The following is a 21,317-nucleotide window of genomic DNA, read 5'->3' as shown; positions in this document are numbered from 1 at the left end:
TAAGTGCTACGCGGCCAACGTTTGCAAAATGTAACCCTTCCTTGTACATTTTGATTGGCTGGTAGGAAATATGAGAGTGTATCAAGAACATCTGTTTCAATCAAGAAGAAAAAAAACAGCATTTTCCTGCATTTGTCGAATTATCTTTGAGAAATATTTTTAAAAAGCACTAGTGGATTTTTTTTCGTGTTTCCATAGCCTCGACTGCGTCTCGGGTTTGCATAACTGTGTAGAATTCTCCCAACTCCCCCTCGTGTTCAGATGAGGCTATGGAAACACGGGAAACGTCCTCTTTGAGATCTGTTGATGTGGAGCGCTTAATCTGGGAGAACAGTAATGTCAGCGTTGCAAGTGTAATGGTGGCTGATTTTGAAAGGGAGAGGAATAAAAGTTCATTTTAGCACCGACTTGAACGAACTGTCTGTTCGAAGTCTAACGTGCAGTCATTGGCTTAAAACTGAGATGACCACCTAGTGTTTTCCTTTCCTAAATCTCATTTACACTGTCCTAACTTTGTGAAAGACGTTTCTTGCGCTTTTCAAGTGAAACTGAGTGCGTATTTCCGTGCCTCGTTTTCGTTCGGTTGACTTGAATAGCAAGGCTGCACTCGACATGCAAAGGAACGACAAAAGAAGAACCTGCAAAATCAAAAGGTTGAAAAGCAGCCGCTGAGAAAAGCTGAAAGCTGTCCATTTTATTTTTCTACGAACTTTAACAAGAGAGTTTCCAAAACAGTGCGACTTTGATTTCTAAGAGACTTTAGCGGATATCGAGGGTTACTGAGGTCCTGACATGGTAAATTCCGACAAGCGTCATGGCCCAAAAAGTAGCGACAGCACATAAAATGAAATTCCGACAAAAGACATCCTTTCCCAGCAAAATCCGACAGTGCCGTCAAGACCGAGAATGAGCGATTAAACCCCGACACGAGTGATTTTAAAATTCAGAGAAGCGACACGGGACCCCACCCTGTCAGGGCCTCGTTACAATAGGAATACATTCCGAACTGTCCGTTTGCTGGGAAATATATGCCTTTATATAATGCCATAAAACCATCTAAAGAAAGCGGAAAATAGTAATTGCAGAGTATAATAATTAAATGTTCTCTTTAGGTATCCGTGACTTTACATTGCACAAAATAATAACTATTCGGGCCCTTAGAGTTCCCCTGTGACCAAAAAATCAATTCTTATTTTTCTTTGAATTGTTAACCAAACACTAAGCGACTAAAGTTTTAAGCCTTGATTAAAAAAAAAACATCCTTCACATTTTAAATGAAATTTTTCTATTCAATGATCCGCCATTACTAGCTTTAATTTCTTTATTGAGCTTTATAAATTATAAAATTACGTCAAAGGCTCACTAGTTTAAGAATGCATTGCATGTGTACGCAGCAGGCTTAATATGCAGCTCTGGAGTTTTGAGTGTTCAGACTTTTAAACTCGCGTTTTACATTTTGTGTGAAGAGCTAAGAGACATCCCATTATAGTCAACTGAAGGAAGATTAAGGTGATTCCTCAGAAAAAAAAGTTGTCGAACGATTTAAAGCGGATAGTTTGTACACCAAAATTATGGAACAAAAATCGATTATCGTAGATCAAAACAACAAAATTCGCCATGTTCGCAGAATGCGCGCCCTTAAAGAATTACGGGTCATTCACAACTTATCTCACGTGTTTTGAGAACTGTTTCAGCGTGTATGATCGACTTTACGCCATATTTACAATGTTGCAAATTTGATCCAATTTATAAATTGACACACGATATGCGCAGTACAGGATGTGCAGTGCAATACTGATTAACCACCTTAAGTTTTGTAGTTAAGGGTGGGCAGTCGACAGGTGGATTTACATAAAAATAGGAAAAGTTTATTGGAGCCAAAAGCTACCACTTACGTTGATTATAATCAAGAATTTTCAATTGCGATGTCCAGTTGTTGAACTTGGCTGGTTCACTGAGAAAAGTAAAAATTGTCAGAAATTTTACGTTTTAGGTTCCTAAGAAAGTTTTGATTAGAGAAAAATAAAGCAACAAAACCTCAAAGCAATTTATTTCTCGGTCCGGCTCATACTGTTTGAAAAGGACAATCCATCATGTGCATGAATGAGAAAGGAATCCCAAATATTCTCATCAGTCATTTTTATGAAAGCTTTGGACACCTGCGACTGATCATCGATTTCTAAAGTAAACAACTTCTGTTCATTAATTCAAACTAATCATTCTTCCTCAAAGTCAGCAAACCGAAGTCAGAAAATTATATTTTTGGCTTCCGGCTAGGTTTGAGAAAAACTGTCCCCCTTGTACAATATGCTAAAGTACAATTATGTTTGCAATATTTCAACAAAACAAGTTCAGACCGGCTCCTTTGAATCTCATCGAATAAGCAACGCTGTAGAAGGTTACCATGCAAGGTGTGAAGGAGGAGACAACGCTGTTTTGCTAAGTTTTGTAGACTGGTTCTTCAACTTGTTAAAAACTCAACTTGTAGAAAATGGAAAATCTGGTCTTTCATTTCTTTTTAAATGAATTCCGACTAGCATTCTATTAACAAGGAATCGGATGAGACAACGTTTGTAATTCCATTGGGAAACAATTTTTTCCATAAATGCCTCCCCGTCATAGCGCACGTTAAAGTAGAATGGCCCTTGAAAGTCTGGGATTTCAGCTTCCCTATCAGCACTTTCGTCTGCAGGGCCAACGTTCAGACTACTCCCTCTAATCAGTCGGGAACTTGGACCTCCTTGACTACTCGAGAGCATGCCTGAAATAAAAGAATCGTAGGATTCCTTGAAGCTCTCAACGAAGGACATCTTGCCAAATGCATGCGGGCACCAACAACCACCTCGTAACTCAGCAAAATAGCACATAGCTCCTTGACGCAAGTAGAGATCTCCATTAGGATCTTTCCATTGAGTAGAACCACCACAATCTTGAGAGAATCCCATAACCGGGCTTGGCAGGCACAAGGGTATGGGTGGGATAGAAGATACACCAGGAACTGAAAATGTTTGTCCAAGAATTGCTTGGATGTTGTCAAGTATCAGAGAAAATGCAGGAATGAAGACTCTCTTCGACAAATTGGGTACCTTGTCTCTCCACTCCCTTGTTGTTGGTCTGGCGGTAGAACGTGGGACACCGTTTAATCCAGGAATAGAAAGTGCCCCAATTTTAGTGTCCAAAAAGACGGTAAGCGCTGCAAACATGCGACGGTAACTACCCAAATGCAGTGACTCTTCTACGTCGGCAAGGTAGCGAAGCATGCTTATCATTAAACTGATGCATCGTCTCTGAAATTCGTACCACACAAACATGTCGAGCCAGTTACAGAAGTTGTAACTGTGAAGCTTGGTGAATTCCGTTTGCATTCCTGGTATTTTTGACATATCAAGTCCAGTCGCATCAATAAGATAATCCAAGTAACGAGCCGTTCCCTCCCCATCTTTCGTGATTAAACAACACGACCTCAAGAAGAAGGTCGGCATTTTCAGGTTATCGTAGTCGTTAACTAACGCCTCAAGCACCGCTAAAACGCATTCAACAATGCCAGCTTGTGATCGGCACTTTGCGTTATAAACGTGGTCTAGAATAGCCATCTTGACCTTGTAAGATTCTAAAATATGACTGCAAAGTAGCCACTTCACTACACGATAACACTTGCGATGTACTTCATCCATGGACTGCATGAGATGAAGTTCTGCCTGAGCAAAGGAAACATGAAAGCATTTCCCACAGTCTCGAGAACACGTTTTAGGTACCAGAAAGCAGCCCAGATCTTTGACCAACTGATGGAAAACTGATGGGAAATTGTCGTCTTTTGCGATCTCCTCCATAAACGTATCGGTGCATGGAATTGATGGCATGATGTCCACGGTAATTTGAAATACAAAGTTCGCTCCTTCCCATTTTAATTCAAGACATGGTACTTGAAACGAAGAGCTGCTGATAGACAGTATGTGCAGTGTGCCTGTTTCCCTTGTTATCCTTTTCTCAACATCTGTCAAAGATTCTAACGATGCATCGAGCATTCCAGAGAACAATTCACAAAGATTTTGCAGGCTTTTCTGGTGGCCACTTTTAAACGTGACCTGTACACGACCTGGTCTACATCCTTGACGGATATCAATTTCACCAACATTTATCTTAATGTTAAAATCAAACTCGTTGGGAAGAATGAGTTTAGTTCCTTCGTAGAAGCTTCCAACAGGTAGGATTTTTTCCACTGAAAAAAGGTCTCCATATGTTATAATTGAATCTTCCCCACTTTCAGGAATATTAATGGTTGCAGCCTCGTCGATTGATTCAAATTTCAGAGTCTGACCTTTGTTAAGAATTGTTGACAGCCCTTCAAGAACAGCAGACTCAACGTCCCTGACTTCGGACGAAGTTACTCGAAAACTGCATTCCACGTCATGAAGTGCGTTGAGAAACGTGCTCAGACTCATAGCCAAACATAAAGGAATCTGGAAAAGAGATTAATTTTAAAGAAAGCAAGCCAAAATAGAGATTGCCAGGTAAGGTTTTTGACTTGTTAATCGCGACAATTATGTGATAGGAAACCTAGCACAGATACAAATCTCTTTGAGGTGAATTAGAGACACTTTGAAGTTATAAAATCCGCTAAAATTTTAGGCGTTACCATTAGAAAACATCTGAAGTGGAAGGAACACATTGGGAAAATGACAACAACAAGCATCCCAGCGACTTTATCTCCTAAAACAACTTAAGCGCGCTCATGTAGTTCATCGTTTATTAATAGCGGATCTGTTCGGCCCGCGCTCGGAGCACCATGGGTAAGTAAATATAGTAACCTATCTGTGAGAGAAAATTTAGTTTTGGCAGGAGCTCATCAAGAGGAGCCTCTATCTCCTCTAATTCCTTGAGTCAACCCTTTCCCGAGTAAATTTATTCTTAGGAACAGGTTTTTCCCGCGAAAAGTATCATAATTCCCTTGACGCTGAGATAGCTCTGTTTTGATTAGCTTTTACAACAGTGAGAGTGCTGAATCTCCCAAGGGAGGTGTTCTATAAATAAATCTACTCGGGAAAGGGTTGACTCCGAGGCCAAGTGTGGGAGATAGAGGCTCCTCTTAATGAGCTCCTGGTTTTGGTCACCGTAGGACCGTACATCCGTCCAGCCACTTAAATTAGGGACCTTCAGCAAGCACGACGACGACGACTACGAGAACGCTGTCTAAAAATATTATTTCCCGTTACTGTAATAATTTTACGATTACTCCATGTCGTTCGGCTTGAAAAGTGTGAATGCACAACCCAAGAATAAAATTGATGAGAACGGTGTGGATATTCAGAGAGAAAATTGAAAATCGTCAGCATGCGCTTTCGTCCTCCACATGACCTCAAATTTGATCATTTCACGTCGTAGTCAAGACGAGAACGGCAAAGAAATGTATCAAAATGTAAAACGCACGTGCTGGGCGTGCAAAGCTATTGTTTTTGTCTACTAAATATGCAAATTTGCGGCGTTCTCGTAGCCGTCCTCGTCGTCCTTGCTTGAGGTCCCTATTTATGCCAATGTGACCAGTATCACTTGACTATGTCGAGGCCACACTCTAGCTAGTTTACGGCGTACATCTTTTATATTGGACATTCAGGTTATAGTCAATTGACACCCGTCAAAACAAGGCATCCGCTGACCACTATAACGTGACCATATCGCGGGCTCAAGTTTAGAGCTCATCGAGGTCAGCTGTTTCTTTTTTAAGTTGACCGCTGACGAGGCACTGGTTTTCGATTGGATAGCAGGCTCAAGCCTGGCTAATGCTAATTAACAAATTAACGTCAGTCTACGGATCTACTCGGCTATCGCGTCGTGGATCCACAGCTACTTTGACAATGTTATGACGAAACTGACGTCAATTTTTTTTACAATAACAAAAAGGCAGAGGGGTCAAAATTAAGTCAAAACACGAGAAGAACGCGAGACAAAAATGCGAGAAACTTTAATCTGACGCGAGCACTATCGCATCATCATCGCATAAATTATAAAATTATGTGTCTGTCCGCTTATTGACAAGAAAAATTAGCCAATGAGCGCGCGAGAATTTTGCAGTCATTGACGCGGCTACACAGCCATACTACGTCAACGAAAGCTTTCAACAGCGAACGCTTTTCGTGTTCAAGTGGAAAACGGTTTGGAATATATTCTTTTCCTGCATTTTTCGCCGGTTTCAGTCCAGGTTTGACATACATAGCTGTGGTCAGGACAACGCTGGTGGCTACGCAGTTCTTCAAGTCAAGCAGCGGAGGGATATAAACTTAAGGCTGAGTGTTTATTTTTGCCCCCGCAGGGTTTTGGTCCAGAGGCCAAAACCCGAGGAGGCAACCTACAATTGTAGAAACCTACGCGTAAAAAGGGAAATTATGTAAACCAATATGTAAATTGGTAGATATTGTTTAGGGGAAAAGAACGATTTGCGCAACCGAGCGCGCAAGGTGGTATCGGTATTGTTCACCGAGTTCGTGAGGTGTTCTGGGTAACTAAGGGTCGGCATAGCGATTGAAGGTGAGTAATTTTCTAATATTTACAGTGATTCCTTTTGTTTCAAAGATCAAAGATTACAGTATCTGATAGAAAATCATATTGCCTGTGTCAGAAATCGATTTTTCAGGCACAAATCATAAACAGTGGCGACGATTTGTCAGACACAAATGAAATCAGAGGCTGAACAGGGGCGACACACAAACTTCTGGCCGCAACCTCAGAAAGCAACTTAAAGCACAGTCACAGCATCATCATTTTCAAACAATCTTTGGGCATTTTTACAACGGTTATTCACAGATAATAATAATCAGTGCTCCGAATATAACAAGCGAGTTTTGTTCCTATTTTACCGTAGAAAGAACCACATGGATGAGAAAGATGACGACGATTATGTTTCCTTCTAGACGTTGAATGTTCCTGTTCCTGTTTTACTATCATATTTTCAAAGCATTCTCCAAAATTAAGTACTTTTTTCTTTTCAATTGATAGTGTATCAAATAAACGCTGATGGAAATTAAAAATAAATGCTGTTTGTTGTTTCCCATCCTTTCCTTGCATCTTTCACTTTCATTTACCTACCTAATTACATGTAAAATAATATGAAGACATCACAATGTGCAGATACGTATTATCTTAGGCGGGGGCAGATTTCATGAAAACTATTACTAGTTAGATTGTTTAGAGCTGCTTTCTGACATATCTTTAGCAGATTTTTAAATTTGGTAAAGTCGCTTGATGCCTGGACGACCTATGACAGAAGAACAGAGACGAAAGAAGAGAGAAAGAGAAATAGAACGACAAGTGACAGTATACCAGTAATAGCTCAAACTACTCCACAAATTCTTTTTTCGGAAACTAAACTGTTTGTTATTCTTATGGAATCGTTATTTCAAGTGGATTCGTACTTTAAAAAAGTGGTTTAAATTAATCGCTGTTTCCTTTGTTCAGGAATGAATTCGAATTCTTATTCTCAAAAATAACAATCACCTGTACTCTTTTTGGACATAAAGAAATAGTTGATTTGTTTGTTTGTTTTGCTCTAAAATGCGAGCGAACAAGTGTTTTTTCACTCCGTTTGCCTACAGTGTAACTGTTTTTCGATGTGCCTCGACAGTGACAAGAAAATTTTGCGCTTATGTTATAAACACGTAACCGCAATGAGTTTTCGTAAAATTAACTAACTTGTGTTTTCAGAAGTTTATTTCAAGCACGTACAGGTTGCAGTATTTTGCCGATTCTTGTTCCAAGCAAAGCTGGCGTGCTCTGGTGAAATATATCAAAATGTGAATGATCCCGTGGAATACCCGCGTACCTTTCGAAACAAACAGAGAACTACCTTATAAAGACTTTACATATACAGTCAATGCGGGCATCACGACGCTTTACAACAAACGTGAAAATTTATGCTGGAATTGTGTAATCAAATCTTGGAGACTGAGTGGAAGTACACACAAACCTATGTGATCTGTTACCTCCGCACAATAACATGTCTTGCAATTACAATCTGAGATCCCAACGAGTGTTTTAACTAGCGAACACTTGGCCAAGCAGAACTAGATTTTATTAAATTTAAGTAATTTTTTGTACAATGTTCTCTTTTTACGTATAATGTTTATATACTATAAATTGCAAATTTTTAAACACAGTTAATTCAGTCTAATGACTCCTTGATGTTGTTTGAAATAAACACTGTATCTATCTACATATTCCCCTATTGATGCCAGAAAGCGCAGGGACAAAGGTGTTATTGAAGACGACTACAGAGGGACGAATATCATATATGCCAACTCTTCCGGATTATCTCCTGGCTCCTAAATAGGTCTCCAAGTCTGCCAGAGAAAGTGACTTGAGGTTAGGGAGGGAGGGGGCGGGAAATTAGCTCAATAGAAATACTAATCTCCAAAGTTTAGTTCTCCTGTGGCTGCATGATCTTTGGAATACGTTGAGGGGGATATTCCACGGGTAATAAGCTGAACAGGGGGAATATGTCAAAGGGAAAATGTTGAGGGGAATATGTTCCCTGTATTGCTATGCAAAGCTCAGGCTCCAAATGATGCAGCTTGCCAAGAGCAATGCTGGCAGATGTGGGTCCTTGCAAATCAGCCATCAAAGATGTTCTGAAGTTCATTTCATTTTTTTTATTTTACTGTTTTTTCCCAAACAAATATAATAAATAACTGAAATATAAGAAAATAAATTGGAGAAGGTCACGATATAGTAAAGACTAATTAGTGCCCTGAACAACGCTGATTATAATCTATAGCTCTTTACATAAAAAGATGCAAAATAAGCAGTAAGAAGTGTGAATGAAAGCAGAGCTGAAAAATACGCGGCCATCTTCTACACTGACCGCTGACTGTTTCTGAAGTTCAAATATGAACCATGCATCCAACTGCACTGAGTGTTGTACAGGAAAGATCGGGATAGCGAGAGTGAAGGGAGAGGGACAGAAAGCCAGAGAGGAAGATGGAGGGAGAGGAAGAAGAGGGAAAGGAAAAGAGGAGGAGAGAGACAGAAAGAGACGGAGGGGGATAGGCAGAGGGAGTGAGTGACCGCTTTATTTATTCTTGGAAATCCATCAGTAACAAAGCTACTGTCTCAATGAAAGCCAAACATTAGCAATCAAGCTAATGGCTAAAAACAGGGAATGACAGGGCCGAACAGATGAAAGATCTCTTTACTTTGTTGAGAAGGTTATTATTTTTGCTGCCATTGGAAACAAACGTTTCTTTTCTATATTCAGCAAGTGGAGCTAAGTGGTTTATCAGGAATACATGTAAGTAAATTAGTACTACAAAGATTATAAACTTGAGTATCTATTTCTTAAAAAAATGTTCTTGCAAACTGACAGACAACTTGTTAGTTATTTGTATGTTGTGCACTATGGTGGTTTTCGGTCTAGTAGGTCTCGTAGGTCTCGTTTCAAGTTTATCCCAATATCTTCAGAATAAACATATGGAAATCATGTATTTGAACTGCGGATTAAAGAATGAAGATGAGAGATCATCGCAGTTATGAACACTACTTAAACAGTAATGGAAGTAGAGCCTGAAAAAAACAAATACAGGCTTCTATGTGAGTCAAGCCCATATGACCTCTGTGATACCAGCGTAGAGCTCTAGCAACTGAGCTAACGAGCTAACTAAGACCTATAGTCATTTTGTTAGTTCCTAATAAATCCATGAGTGGTGAAATGAGAATGAATATATAAAAATCACACATTTAGACTAGAGATTAAACAATGAAGATGTGAGTGATCGTGGCAGTTATGAACACTACTTAATTAATAGTGACAATAAAAAAAAGAATAAGTCAGAATATCAGTTTACTTGCATTGAACTAAGAAAATAAAGCTGATTATTGCGGAGCTCCGCGCATCCTAAAATCTTCTCACCACATTATACCTAATTACAATAACGTTGTCATAGAAAAAGCACAAAGCCAAAAAGACAAAAGGAAAAATTAAGCCAAACGGGAATTAAAAATTCCAAGATATATGCTTAAAATACTGATCTAAGTTGATTTAACTTGGTAAACGAAAGTCTCCTTTCCTTTTTCTCAATCATATTTCAAATCAGTGATGAGGGGTTAGTGCCGTCCAGGGGAAAATTAAAGTCCAGTACACAATGCATGAGTCTCATTCAGAAAACAAAGTGTTTATTGAATCATCATGTATGACACAAGACCGCATAAAAAAAAAGAAAAAATGAAATTAAAAAAAAGTAAATTAAATCGTCGGGCCTTAATGGAAGGACAAAAACACCACTTGCTATTTTTTACTGATGTGAATGATGGCTGGAATAGTTTTTCATTCATGCTCAGTATCTAAGAACAATGGAAATTGAAATTTGCATAATTAATTCATATTTGTCTTCTTGCTTTCTTCTACAACAATGTTATTGCAATTAGGTGTATACTCACCCTATATTCTTTACCCGGATTGGACATTTTGTAAAATAATTTTGTCAGTTCATTATCTTTAGTAATTGTAACTACCTAAATAGATGTATCAAAAATTGCACTAGTATATATTGGTAAATAAATAAAAAAATTGAACTTGAACTTGAATCATCTTTTTCATTTGAGGGAGAGAAGGCGGGAGGGAGTGGAACAGGAAGAGGGCGAGGGAGAAGGAATGTTGGAGGAAGGGGGAGGAAGAGAGAGACAGAAGAACATGAGCTAGAGAGTGGGGAGAGGAAGGAAGAAAGACAGATGAAGATGGTGAAGGAGACCAAGACATTAAGGAAGGGGGGGGGGGGGGGGGGAAGCAGGGTGGTTTTTGGTTAAAGCCTGAATGGCAATTAACAACCACAATTCAAGTAAACATTTCACACGTTTGAGGAGTTAATATACCTTATTCCAAAATGATGGCCATTTTAGTATTCTTTTGTTTGATTGCAAGTTGGCCCTTTTGGCCTCGTTCAAGGTTAAATATTCTTTTGAATTCTACGTTTGAAAGCGAGGCCAAATGGGTCAATTTGCAAGGAAACAAAAGAATACTAAAATAGCGGCCATTTTGGAATAAGGCCTATGATATTCAATTTATGGGATCAACAGGTTGGTTAATTTTAGGAGACTAACATTCCCCATGTTAAGCAGGTGACCCACAGCCTTCAGCATGTGTCACTTATGACCAACTCCCCAATGGTTAGCAACCCACAGCCCAGTGACCTGTAGCCTGTTGCCCACTTCTTTCCCCTTGAGCCTATTGTGTTCTACAACTGAAATATTTTTGGTTAGTGGTATATCAGTTGGTACTCATCCTCAAATGTGGCCTACTTGCTTAAGCCTAAGATGAATGATAGTGAATGTTCAAGTGATGTCCTGAACATAAAAAGTGCTGTTCTAAAGCATGAAAAGTCAACACGTTCCTCAAAAAAACAATACCATGCACTTCCATTCAGAAACTGCTCGCTTGCATGGTCAATACATTATGACCAATCATGCACAAGCTTATAAAAGAATCAATCAAGTTTCCTTTAAATGAAATAATGTGATAAAACAGCGAGTTTCACTCATTATCAGTTTCTGTCCCTTCCATCCCTTTGCCATGTTTGGTTTCCCTTGTGACATTCTTGTAAGAGAAAAAAAATGACACTAAAATATATGAAACAGTGTTCCTCTTTTAGGAAGCTGGAAGAACAGCTGGCAAGTGTTCTCAAACCATGTATTGTTAAGAATTTGTATGCAAGTTAGTTTCAGGAAATTCATTAAGATCTTTAAAACTTAAAGAATGTCTTTAGCCCACTGTGGTGTCACGTACATGCATAGACCCAAATGAGTAAAACATCACCAGAGTCCATGATGACCCAAAGCAGATGACTGCATCAGAACAAGCACGTCAATGTACCCCTTGGCATTGAAAAACTTCAAAAACATATTTGAGTTGTAGGAAATGGGCCACAGGCTGTAAAGTGGGCCATGGGCAACCAGGTGATCCACCAGCAATTAGCAACGTAACACCCATGCAAGGGAGTTGCTTTATAGTTATAATGTCTGGAAATCTGGGTTCTGGAGAATATTGACCCATTCGCTCTCTCCAGAAAAAGATCAATGCAATCACCCCCTCCAGAGAAAGTCCAAAGTTAACCCTCGTACAAAATTGTCCCAGCCAACAAACCTTACAACCACAGGTGGGGTAGCACACACTTCAACGGAAACTGGAACTGTTACAATTTTTTTCAATAACCTGTCACTTTCAGCAATGAGGACAACAACATGTGAACTGATAGTTCTTGCAATTTTGGAACTTTGAATATTTGAGATATTAGTTTCTCCTAGCTAGAAATAAGACCCGAATCACCTTTATCAGAGAGATTTGAATGTGGGAGACTGGAGGATTGCTTCGGTATTCAGAAAATTCCTGGATAATCTGGTTTTAAGAGTTGACACATAATATTCCCTTTTTCAAGTTTAAAATCTATTTGTCAGCACAACGATTGCCCTAGACTGAGTGTGATGACAGAAGTTATTATCCTTCTTATTTCTTTTAGAGCGAGTTTCAAGCAAGTGTCGTAAAATCACAACCAAAGTAATTACTTTGGCCAATCAAAAAGGACGGAGACAATCCAGTAAACCGATCAAAACTCGAAGTAATTACACATAGCCGACACAAAGCGCTAAAAATGTGCACACGCGAGCCTCGATTGGTTTTGGTTTTTGAACCAATCACTGAGTGAATTAATGCAAAACCAAAGCAATTCCCTAATTACTTTTGACACCCAATTGAAAACCACTCTAAGCAATAAGAAAAGTGTTCAGGTGCTAGGATATGTTTTGACAGTCGTCAAGCAGGATAAATAAAAGTGTCCCAAGGCTTTTAAACTGTGACTCTGGCTATGTTCTCCTGTGTGCAAGAAAATTTAATCAAAAGTTAGGATAATAATTATATATACTTACCACATTCCATGTGTTTTGCTATTTGCAGTTAAGTAACTTGAAGCCACACATTAATTAATTTTGGGTATATTTGGATGAATTTTGGGTATTTTTGGGTATTTTGGCGAATTTTTTTCGGGTATACTGGTATATTACTATCCCCCCTGGCCGACCTTGATTTCTTCTTAAGAAACTACTACCATCACATCAGTGTTAACATTTCAACCGAAAACTGGGAAACTCATGACAAGCATTGGAGGTTGTAAAGAAGGGAAAATATAATCAAAGCCACAAATCTCTATTAGATCCGAGAAAGTTGCACTTTGCAAAGGTAAGCAAAGTAATTTTAACATGATTATTAGGAGAATGAGTGCGACTGTATGTCCGGCTCCAAATCTCATTGAAAACACTGGTTTCATTCACCGAGCGCGACCCAGTAGGTAAAGTCTTATGATCTGAGTTGCAGATCTACAATGAGTTGTACAAAGATCAAGACATCCAAGCTATCTCAGATCACAATTGCGTATTTATATCCACGCGAAAAATGTTCTCGGTCCCTATTTTAATTTTCTGTTCGTAAAAAAAACCGTTCAAAAAAATCTGTTTGGAATTTACACATGAACCTAATCTTTGATTGAATTAGAATGAAGGGAAATGAAAGATAACAAGAAAAATCCGTAACCTGACTGTTTTGGTGTGAGAGTTGACCCACAACATATCGGCAGTACTATTATAGCACCTTACGAAACAGATTTATCCACTGCGCAATACCGTGACAGTACTCACTTGCAGTGTTAGCAAACAAAGTGCTAAATTTGATCCAATGAATCCACCAAATTTTCAAAAGTAAAAATCATCGGACTAAAATGGTAAAAATTAAGTAATAATCTGCCCTTATCTCTCCATTTTGACAACATTTTATCTTGAATGGGGGAAAGAGGGCCAAGCTAGGAAACTTTGCCAACTGAAGCACAATTAAACGAGACATTTCAGCAAGTGATTTACGAAGAGTGAAACTTCAACGCGCGATTAAATTGTCATCTCCTCTCACTTTGAGCTCAGTAAGCTCATGAAAAATCAATTCATCTAGAAGCATGATTTAACGCCAAAGAAAATAATAATGATGATTTAGCTATTACACTATTTCCGTCCGTACTCATGTTTGCATATTGACTTGAATGGATGTTACCGAAGAGGGCTTTTTAAAGGATCTTTAGTTGGTTCCAGTTGATGGAGGCAAATCTATTTCTGAATTTCCAAATGGTCTGGATAGCTCAAGTGTTACTAATATTTTAAAAATACAACCACACTTTTGAATTTTCGAAACATGTTTCCATGTTTCAAACATCATCTTCATCCATAGTGCGTGTAACATTAACTTTTTTCCAAGATAATTCGTATATATGTATAACTATCAGTACAATGATTCTTTGTAGATTAAATGTTCGTTACAAGTACGTAAAATTCAAACGAACCAACAATATTATAGAGAACACAACTAACATAACGACAAAAAACCCGAACTCAACGAACAAGTTGATCATGTCAGTTTAGCATTACACTTCTAAACTTTTATCGTTATGTCAGTTGTGTTCTCTATAATATTGTTGGTTCCTTTGCCATCTGAACGATGTGTGAGAGGACTCAGAGTGCTTCACAAGAGTCAAGAAGCTGCAAGGGCGCTGTCCGCTACATGTTGAATTTGCATATTTTGTTCACATTACAAAGCAACAACAGAAGAGAAGTAGAGTGTCCGTGCATCACGACCATGGCAAGTACTCTTGACAAGGAGTAAAGACCAAGTCACGACATTTTCGGTCAAAACTGCCGCGACGCTTAACTGCAATTCAAGTCATCCAAAGGTAAGTGATACTTGTGACCAATTTTTAAGGCTTTACAGATAGGTTTATGTTCTGCAATCAAGCCATACGAACTTGTCCGTAAAATTACTTTTGTGCTCTACGCAATCTAGTCTGGGCCTCTGGAAAGGAGAGGGAAGCCAAGAGCGTGCATCCCTTTGGGGTCACGCCATAAAAAAGAAGAATTTCCGCTCGACAGAGTATTTACTTGGAGATGCCCAAATGTGATGACAGACATTTAACACGCTGAAAAGGAGCGTGCGTGTTTTTTCCCTATCGCGAATGACAGGTTTTACATTAAGCCGACAATATTTCAATAAAAGAAACAACCTAACATGAGCCCAGCAACGAGCTTTAATTTTTTTCACTTTTTTTTTGGTTTTCCAAATTGATACGAGTACAAGCAGCATAACATAAGCCTAACAAAAACATTAAAAGAGCCTGAAAAGCGCCTTTTTTGACGCTCACGCGACGTTAATGTAAGGGCTGCTGTTAGCCTTTAAAATCCTGCCAGGCCTAAAGTTTTCGTACGGGTACAACCATACATTAAACCATATCAAGTCATCGTCAGTCGTCGGACTATCAGAATGATCGATATCGAGATCTGTTAACCCAAAACTCGTATTATTTCGATCTATTTTCCATTCAACTGAAATTGCCTTCTTCAGACCGACGGATGTACGTATTTGTAGCGATCGCCTGCGTGCTTTTAAATATTATTAATTATACCTTTAAAAATTGAATGCAACTTGCCAATGATCTTGACTACAAACGAGTCTTGTTAGATCGCATTACAAGAAGAGCAACCTACCTCTATCTACATAATATTGGTTTTGTAGATACGTTTGAAGGCTTCTTTCCTCCACAAAAAACCCTAAGGAACCACTTTGCTTTCTTTCGCTTCCGCTAACGCTTTGTATCACATGATCAGACCTCTTAGCTCATGGATGACGTAGTCATGCAATCTAACTTGTCTGCTGTGATCAGGAACAAATACACTTTGGAAAACCTCTGCGTACGAGATTGTATAGGAGGCAGTCTTGCGGCACTCACTCAATTCTTATTGATTTATTCATTAAACTTGGATTGATGTCCCTCCCCTGGTAAGTATTATATTTGTTGTCAGAGTGCTCTTGGCTCAACCTTTGCAAGTTTCAGGAGGTAGTAGAAAGGCGTAGATTCTTGCTCGACTGTTCATATCATGAAGGAAGCCTCTTTTGTTCACGACCGAGTCAGAAGGGGAGTGGGTCTATTCCTGATTTTAAGTCACAAACTTGATTTACATTGCTGTTTCTCTTTGTTAACATGCATGCAAAGTAGATTGTGACGTCAAATCAGGAGTTGAGCCATTCCCCTTCGGACTCGGTCATGAACAAGAGATGCTTGGTTATTTGCAAGTTTTGAAGCCTTTAAAAGGGCAGGATATTTAGAAAACGGAAAATGTGGCCGCAATGCGTTTCGAACAGGTGCAAACATTCATTTTAGCGAAAAACATATTTTGGGATTAGGGGCACTTTAAAAGTACGTATATTTTTAACTTGAGCTTTGGAAGCTAAAAGTTGACATGTGTCAACACAGAGCTCATTTCGCAAATGAAGACCGTGTGATACTTTCAATAGCTTTGATTTTAAAAGATTGTGAGACTTTGAAATAAGATCTTTGATTAAAGGGCCACGCATATTGGTTGTTTTTTGTCAGCGTATAGAAGACGAAGAAAGACTAAGCACTAATAGACTAGACCGGAGAGAAACAGTCAGCTTTGTTTAGGGCTGTCCACAAGTTGCTCATAAATGTGTGAAAAGGTGCTCCAATTTTCTCAAAAAGTTGCTCCAAAACTCCAAAAGTTGCTCAAAAGTTGCCTAAAAATCCAAAAGTTGCTCAGAAATTGCTTTTTTGTATTTTGGTGTAAGAGGCTAATTATCAACTAAAATGAAGATATTCATGAAGAATTTCACTTTGCATAGATGCCAGATACATATTGCATGTTGATTTCATTAGAATTGTGTGTAAGTTTAAGTTTTACATTGCTATCTTCTCTCACACCCCATCCCCAAATCTGATTCTCTTAAGTGGCTTCCTTATATTACAATTATTACTAGATAAATAATCACAAGAGGGTAGTCAAACAAACGTGGCTAATATGCTTATTGGATACATAAAGTATCTCTGACGTACATGACTCATTTGCTATATAAAAACCAAAGCAATTCACTAATTAGTTTTGACACCCAATTGAAAACCACTCTAAGCAATAAGAAAAGTGTTCAGGTGCTAGGATATGTTTTGACAGTCGTCAAGCAGGATAAATAAAAGTGTCCCAAGGCTTTTAAACTGTGACTCTGGCTATGTTCTCCTGTGTGCAAGAAAATTTAATCAAAAGTTAGGATAATAATTATATATACTTACCACAATCCATGTGTTTTGCTATTTGCAGTTAAGTAACTTGAAGCCACACATTAATTAATTTTGGGTATATTTGGATGAATTTTGGGTATTTTTGGGTATTTTGGCGAATTTTTTTCGGGTATACTGGTATATTACTATCCCCCCTGGCCGACCCTGATTTCTTCTTAAGAAACTACTACCATCACATCAGTGTTAACTTTTCAACCGAAGAACTGGCAAACTCATGATTGACAAGCATTGGAGGTTGTAAAGAAGGGAAAATATAATCAAAGCCACAAATCTCTATTAGATCCGAGAAAGTTGCACTTTGCAAAGGTAAGCAAAGTAATTTTAACATGATTATTAGGAAAATGAGTGCGTCTATATGTCCGGCTCCAAATCTCATTGAAAACAGGTTTCATTCACCGAGCGCGACCCAGTAAGTAAAGTCTTACGATCTGAGTTGCAGATCTACAATGAGTTGTACAAAGATCAAGACATCCAAGCTATCTCAGATCACAATTGCGTATTTATATCCACGCGGTCCCTATTTTAATTTTCTGTTCGTAAAAAAAACCGTTCAAAAAAATCTGTTTGGAATTTACGCATGAATCTAATCTTTGATTGAATTAGAATGAAGGGAAATGAAAGTTAACAAGGAAAATCCGTAACCTGACTGTTTTGGTGTGAGAGTTGACCCACAACATATCGGCAGGACTATTGTAGCACCTTACGAAACAGATTTATCCTTTGCGCAATACCGTGACAGTACTCACTTGCAGTGTTAGCAAACAAAGTGCTAAATGTGATCCAATGAATCCACCAAATTTTCAAAAGTAAAAATCATCGGACTAAAGTGGTAAATAATAAGTAATAATCTGCCTTTATCTCTCCATTTTGACAACATTTTATCTTGAATGGGGGAAAGAGGCTAGGGCCAAGCTAGGAAACTTTGCCAACTGAAGCACAATTAAACGAGACATTAGGTGGGTTCATACTAGCGGACTAAGGATACCTTAAGTACACTTGAGCCCTACTTCAGATGTGAACGGCTTTAATTTCAGCTCAAGTAGCCTACTTTGTGGCCATGGTAATGCATTGCCTTCAAAGAAGCCGAGGTACACTCTCAAGTCTAGTTCAGACCATCCTTACGAGCGTACTTATCTACTATCAAAACACATTCCGGAAACGGACGTCAATCAAGCATGAAATTCGCGAAATTCAGAGCACACAAACACGCGAAATTTACTTCTACTTCGACGAAAAACGACTGTGAATGAATCCGTACAGATCTTACCAGGGGATGGATGAGGACAACTTTTTAGACAAAGACCTTATATAAGTCTCCATGCTGTGTTTGATTGACAACACGATTACCTTGAAAGCATACTTTGAACTCTAATATGAACGCTCATCACTGTAAGTAAACATGGACGATCTTAAGTATACTTGAGCTCGGGTATACTTAAGGTGTACTTACTCCGCTGGTATGAACCCACCTATTTACTCAGCAAGTGACCCGGTAGCCTCGCAGCTCCTACAAGGTCTCACCTGATTGGAGACCACCCTTGAGGTTTAACAAAAGAACAAATAACAGAAACAATGGCCCTTTTGTTTTAGGCCTAGGGTCCAAGGTAGCCTCGAAGTGATTTACGAAGAGTGAAACTTCAACACGCGATTAAATTGTCATATCCTCTCACTTTGAGCTCAGTGAGCTCATGAAAAATCAATTCATCTAGAAGCATGATTTAACGCCAAAGGAAATAATAATGACGATTTAGCTATTACACTATTTCCGTACTCCTGTTTGCATATTGACTTGAATGGATGTTACCGAAGAGCGCTTTTTAAAGGATCTTTAGTTGGTTCCAGTTGATAGAGGCAAATCTATTTCTAAATTAATATTTTAAAAAATACAACCACACTTTTTAATTTTCGGAACATGCTTCGGTGTTTCAAACATCATCTTCAGCCATAGTTAGTGTTAACATTAAAATTTTTAGTAGATAATTCGTATATATATATCTATCAATACAATGATTCTTTGTAGATTAAATGTTCGTTACAAGTACGTAAAATTCAAACGAACCAACAATATTATAGAGAACACAACTGAAATAACGATAAAAAACCCGACCTCAACGAACAAGTTGATCATGTCAGTTTAGCATTACACTTTTAAACTTTTATCGTTATGTCAGTTGTGCATCACGACCATGGCAAGTACTCTTGACAAGGAGTAAAAACCAACTCACGACATTTTCGGTCAAAACTGCTCGGACGCTTAACTGCAATTCACGTCATCCAAAGGTAAGTGATACCTGTGACCACCTTTAAAGGCTTTACAGATAGGTTTATGTTCTGCAATCAAGCCATATGAACTTGTCCGTAAAATTACCATTGTGCTCTACGCAATCTAGTCTGGGCCTCTGGAAAGGAGAGGGAAGCCGAGAGCGTGTATCCCTTTGGAGTCACGCCATAAAAAAGAAGAATTTCCGCTTGACCGAGTATTTGCGTGGAGATGCCCAAATGTGATGACAGACATTTAACACGCTGAAAAGGAGCGTGCGTGTTTTTTCCCTATCGCGAATGACAGGTTTTACATTAAGCCGACAATATTTCAATAAAAGAAACAACCTAACATGAGCCCAGCAACGAGCTTTAATTTTTTTCACTTTTTTTTTGGTTTTCCAAATTGATACGAGTACAAGCAGCATAACATAAGCCTAACAAAAACATTAAAAGAGCCTGAAAAGCGCCTTTTTTGACGCTCACGCGACGTTAATGTAAGGGCTGCTGTTAGCCTTTAAAATTCAAGCCTAATTAAGGCTCCTGTCAGGCCTAAAGTTTTCGTACGGGTTTACAACCATACATTAAACCATATCAAGTCATCGTGCAGTCGTCGGACTATCAGAATGATCGATATCGAGATCTGTTAACCTTAAACTCGTATTATTTCGATCTATTTTCCATTCAACTGAAATTGCCTTCTTCAGACCGACGGATGTACGTATTTGTAGCGATCGCCTGCATGCTTTCAAATATTATTAATTATAACTTTAAAAATTGAATGCAACTTGGCAATGATCTTGACTACAAACGAGTCTTGTTAGATCGCAATACAAGAAGAGCAACCTACCTCTACATAATATTGGTTTTGTGGATACGTTTGAAGGCTTCTTTCCTCCCCAAAAAACCCTAAGGAACCACTTCGCTTTCTTTCGCTTCCGCTAACGCTTTGTATCACATGATCAGACCTCTTAGCTCATGGATGACGTAGTCATGCAATCTAACTTGTCTGCTGTGATCAGGAACAAATCCATTTTGGAAAACCTCTGCGTACGAGATTGTATAGGAGGCAGTCTTGCGGCACTCAATCACTCACTCACTCAATTCTTATTGATTTATTCATTAAACTTGGATTGATGTCTCTCCCCTGGTAAGTATTATATTTGTTCTCAGAGTGCTCTTAGCTCAACGTTTGCAAGTTTCAGGAGGTAGTAGAAAGGCGTAGATTCTTGCTCGACTGTTTATATCATGAAGGAAGTATGAATGGCGTCAATTGGAAGCGTGTGAAAATTGTAACGCAGATGGTTTTTCGTTCAATTCTTAAACAAAATATACTTTTTTGGAGTTAGAAAGTGAGAGGGAGGGGGTGAGGGGTTGACGTCCTTCCTTAAACCTCAAATTTGACTATATTTCACGTTGTAGTTTTGCTGACGACGGCAAAGAAATGGACAAAAGTAAAAAACACACGTGCAGAGCGTGAAAAGCTCTTGTTTTTACCACCAAATATGCAAATTTGTGACGTTCTTGTTGCCGTCGCCGTTGTCGTTGCTTCAGCTCCCTGGTGACAGACTGATCGAGCAACGTTGCATTGAGAGATGCAAGTTATTCGTTTATGACAAAGAGCAACCTGCAGCTCTCGTTTCCCGTTTCACGTAACGTTTCACGTAAACACTTGAAAAACTATATCTGTAGAGTCAAAATCCCAGTACATAGTTCGGAATGTTTAAAGTGCCCCTAAAACCAAGCATCTCTTGTTCATGACCGAATCAGAAGGGGAATGGCTCAACTCCTGATTTGACGTCACAATCTACTTTGCATGCATGTTAACAAAGAGAAACAGCAATGTAAATCAGTTTGTGACTTCAAATCTGGAATAGACCCACTCCCCTTCTGACTCGGTCGTGA

General features: G+C 38.8%; 1 protein-coding gene across 2 annotated transcripts; it reads right to left on the bottom strand.

The window, feature by feature from the left end:
* Positions 1-2,033: 2,033 nt before the first annotated feature.
* On the bottom strand, positions 2,034-20,487 carry LOC138027214 (uncharacterized). Of its 2 annotated transcripts, none has more exons than XM_068874794.1 (2): positions 20,263-20,487; positions 2,034-4,460 (listed from the first exon to the last, which is right to left on the bottom strand). In XM_068874794.1, the coding sequence occupies exon 2, from the start codon at positions 4,440-4,442 to the stop codon at positions 2,478-2,480; it is 1,965 nt and encodes a 654-aa protein (XP_068730895.1). In that variant the 5' UTR covers positions 4,443-4,460; positions 20,263-20,487; the 3' UTR covers positions 2,034-2,477. The 2 variants fall into 2 exon arrangements, with proteins under 2 accessions (XP_068730895.1, XP_068730962.1); XM_068874861.1 differs by lacking the exon at positions 20,263-20,487 and adding an exon at positions 15,550-15,761.
* Between the last annotated feature and the right edge of the window lie 830 nt (positions 20,488-21,317).

The sequence above is a fragment of the Montipora capricornis genome, chromosome 1 (genome assembly GCF_036669925.1).
Source record: "Montipora capricornis isolate CH-2021 chromosome 1, ASM3666992v2, whole genome shotgun sequence".
In the NCBI taxonomy this organism is placed as follows: Eukaryota; Metazoa; Cnidaria; class Anthozoa; order Scleractinia; family Acroporidae; genus Montipora; species Montipora capricornis.
Note: the sequence above shows the minus strand (reverse complement) of the source record. Positions and strands in the feature narration are given on the sequence as shown.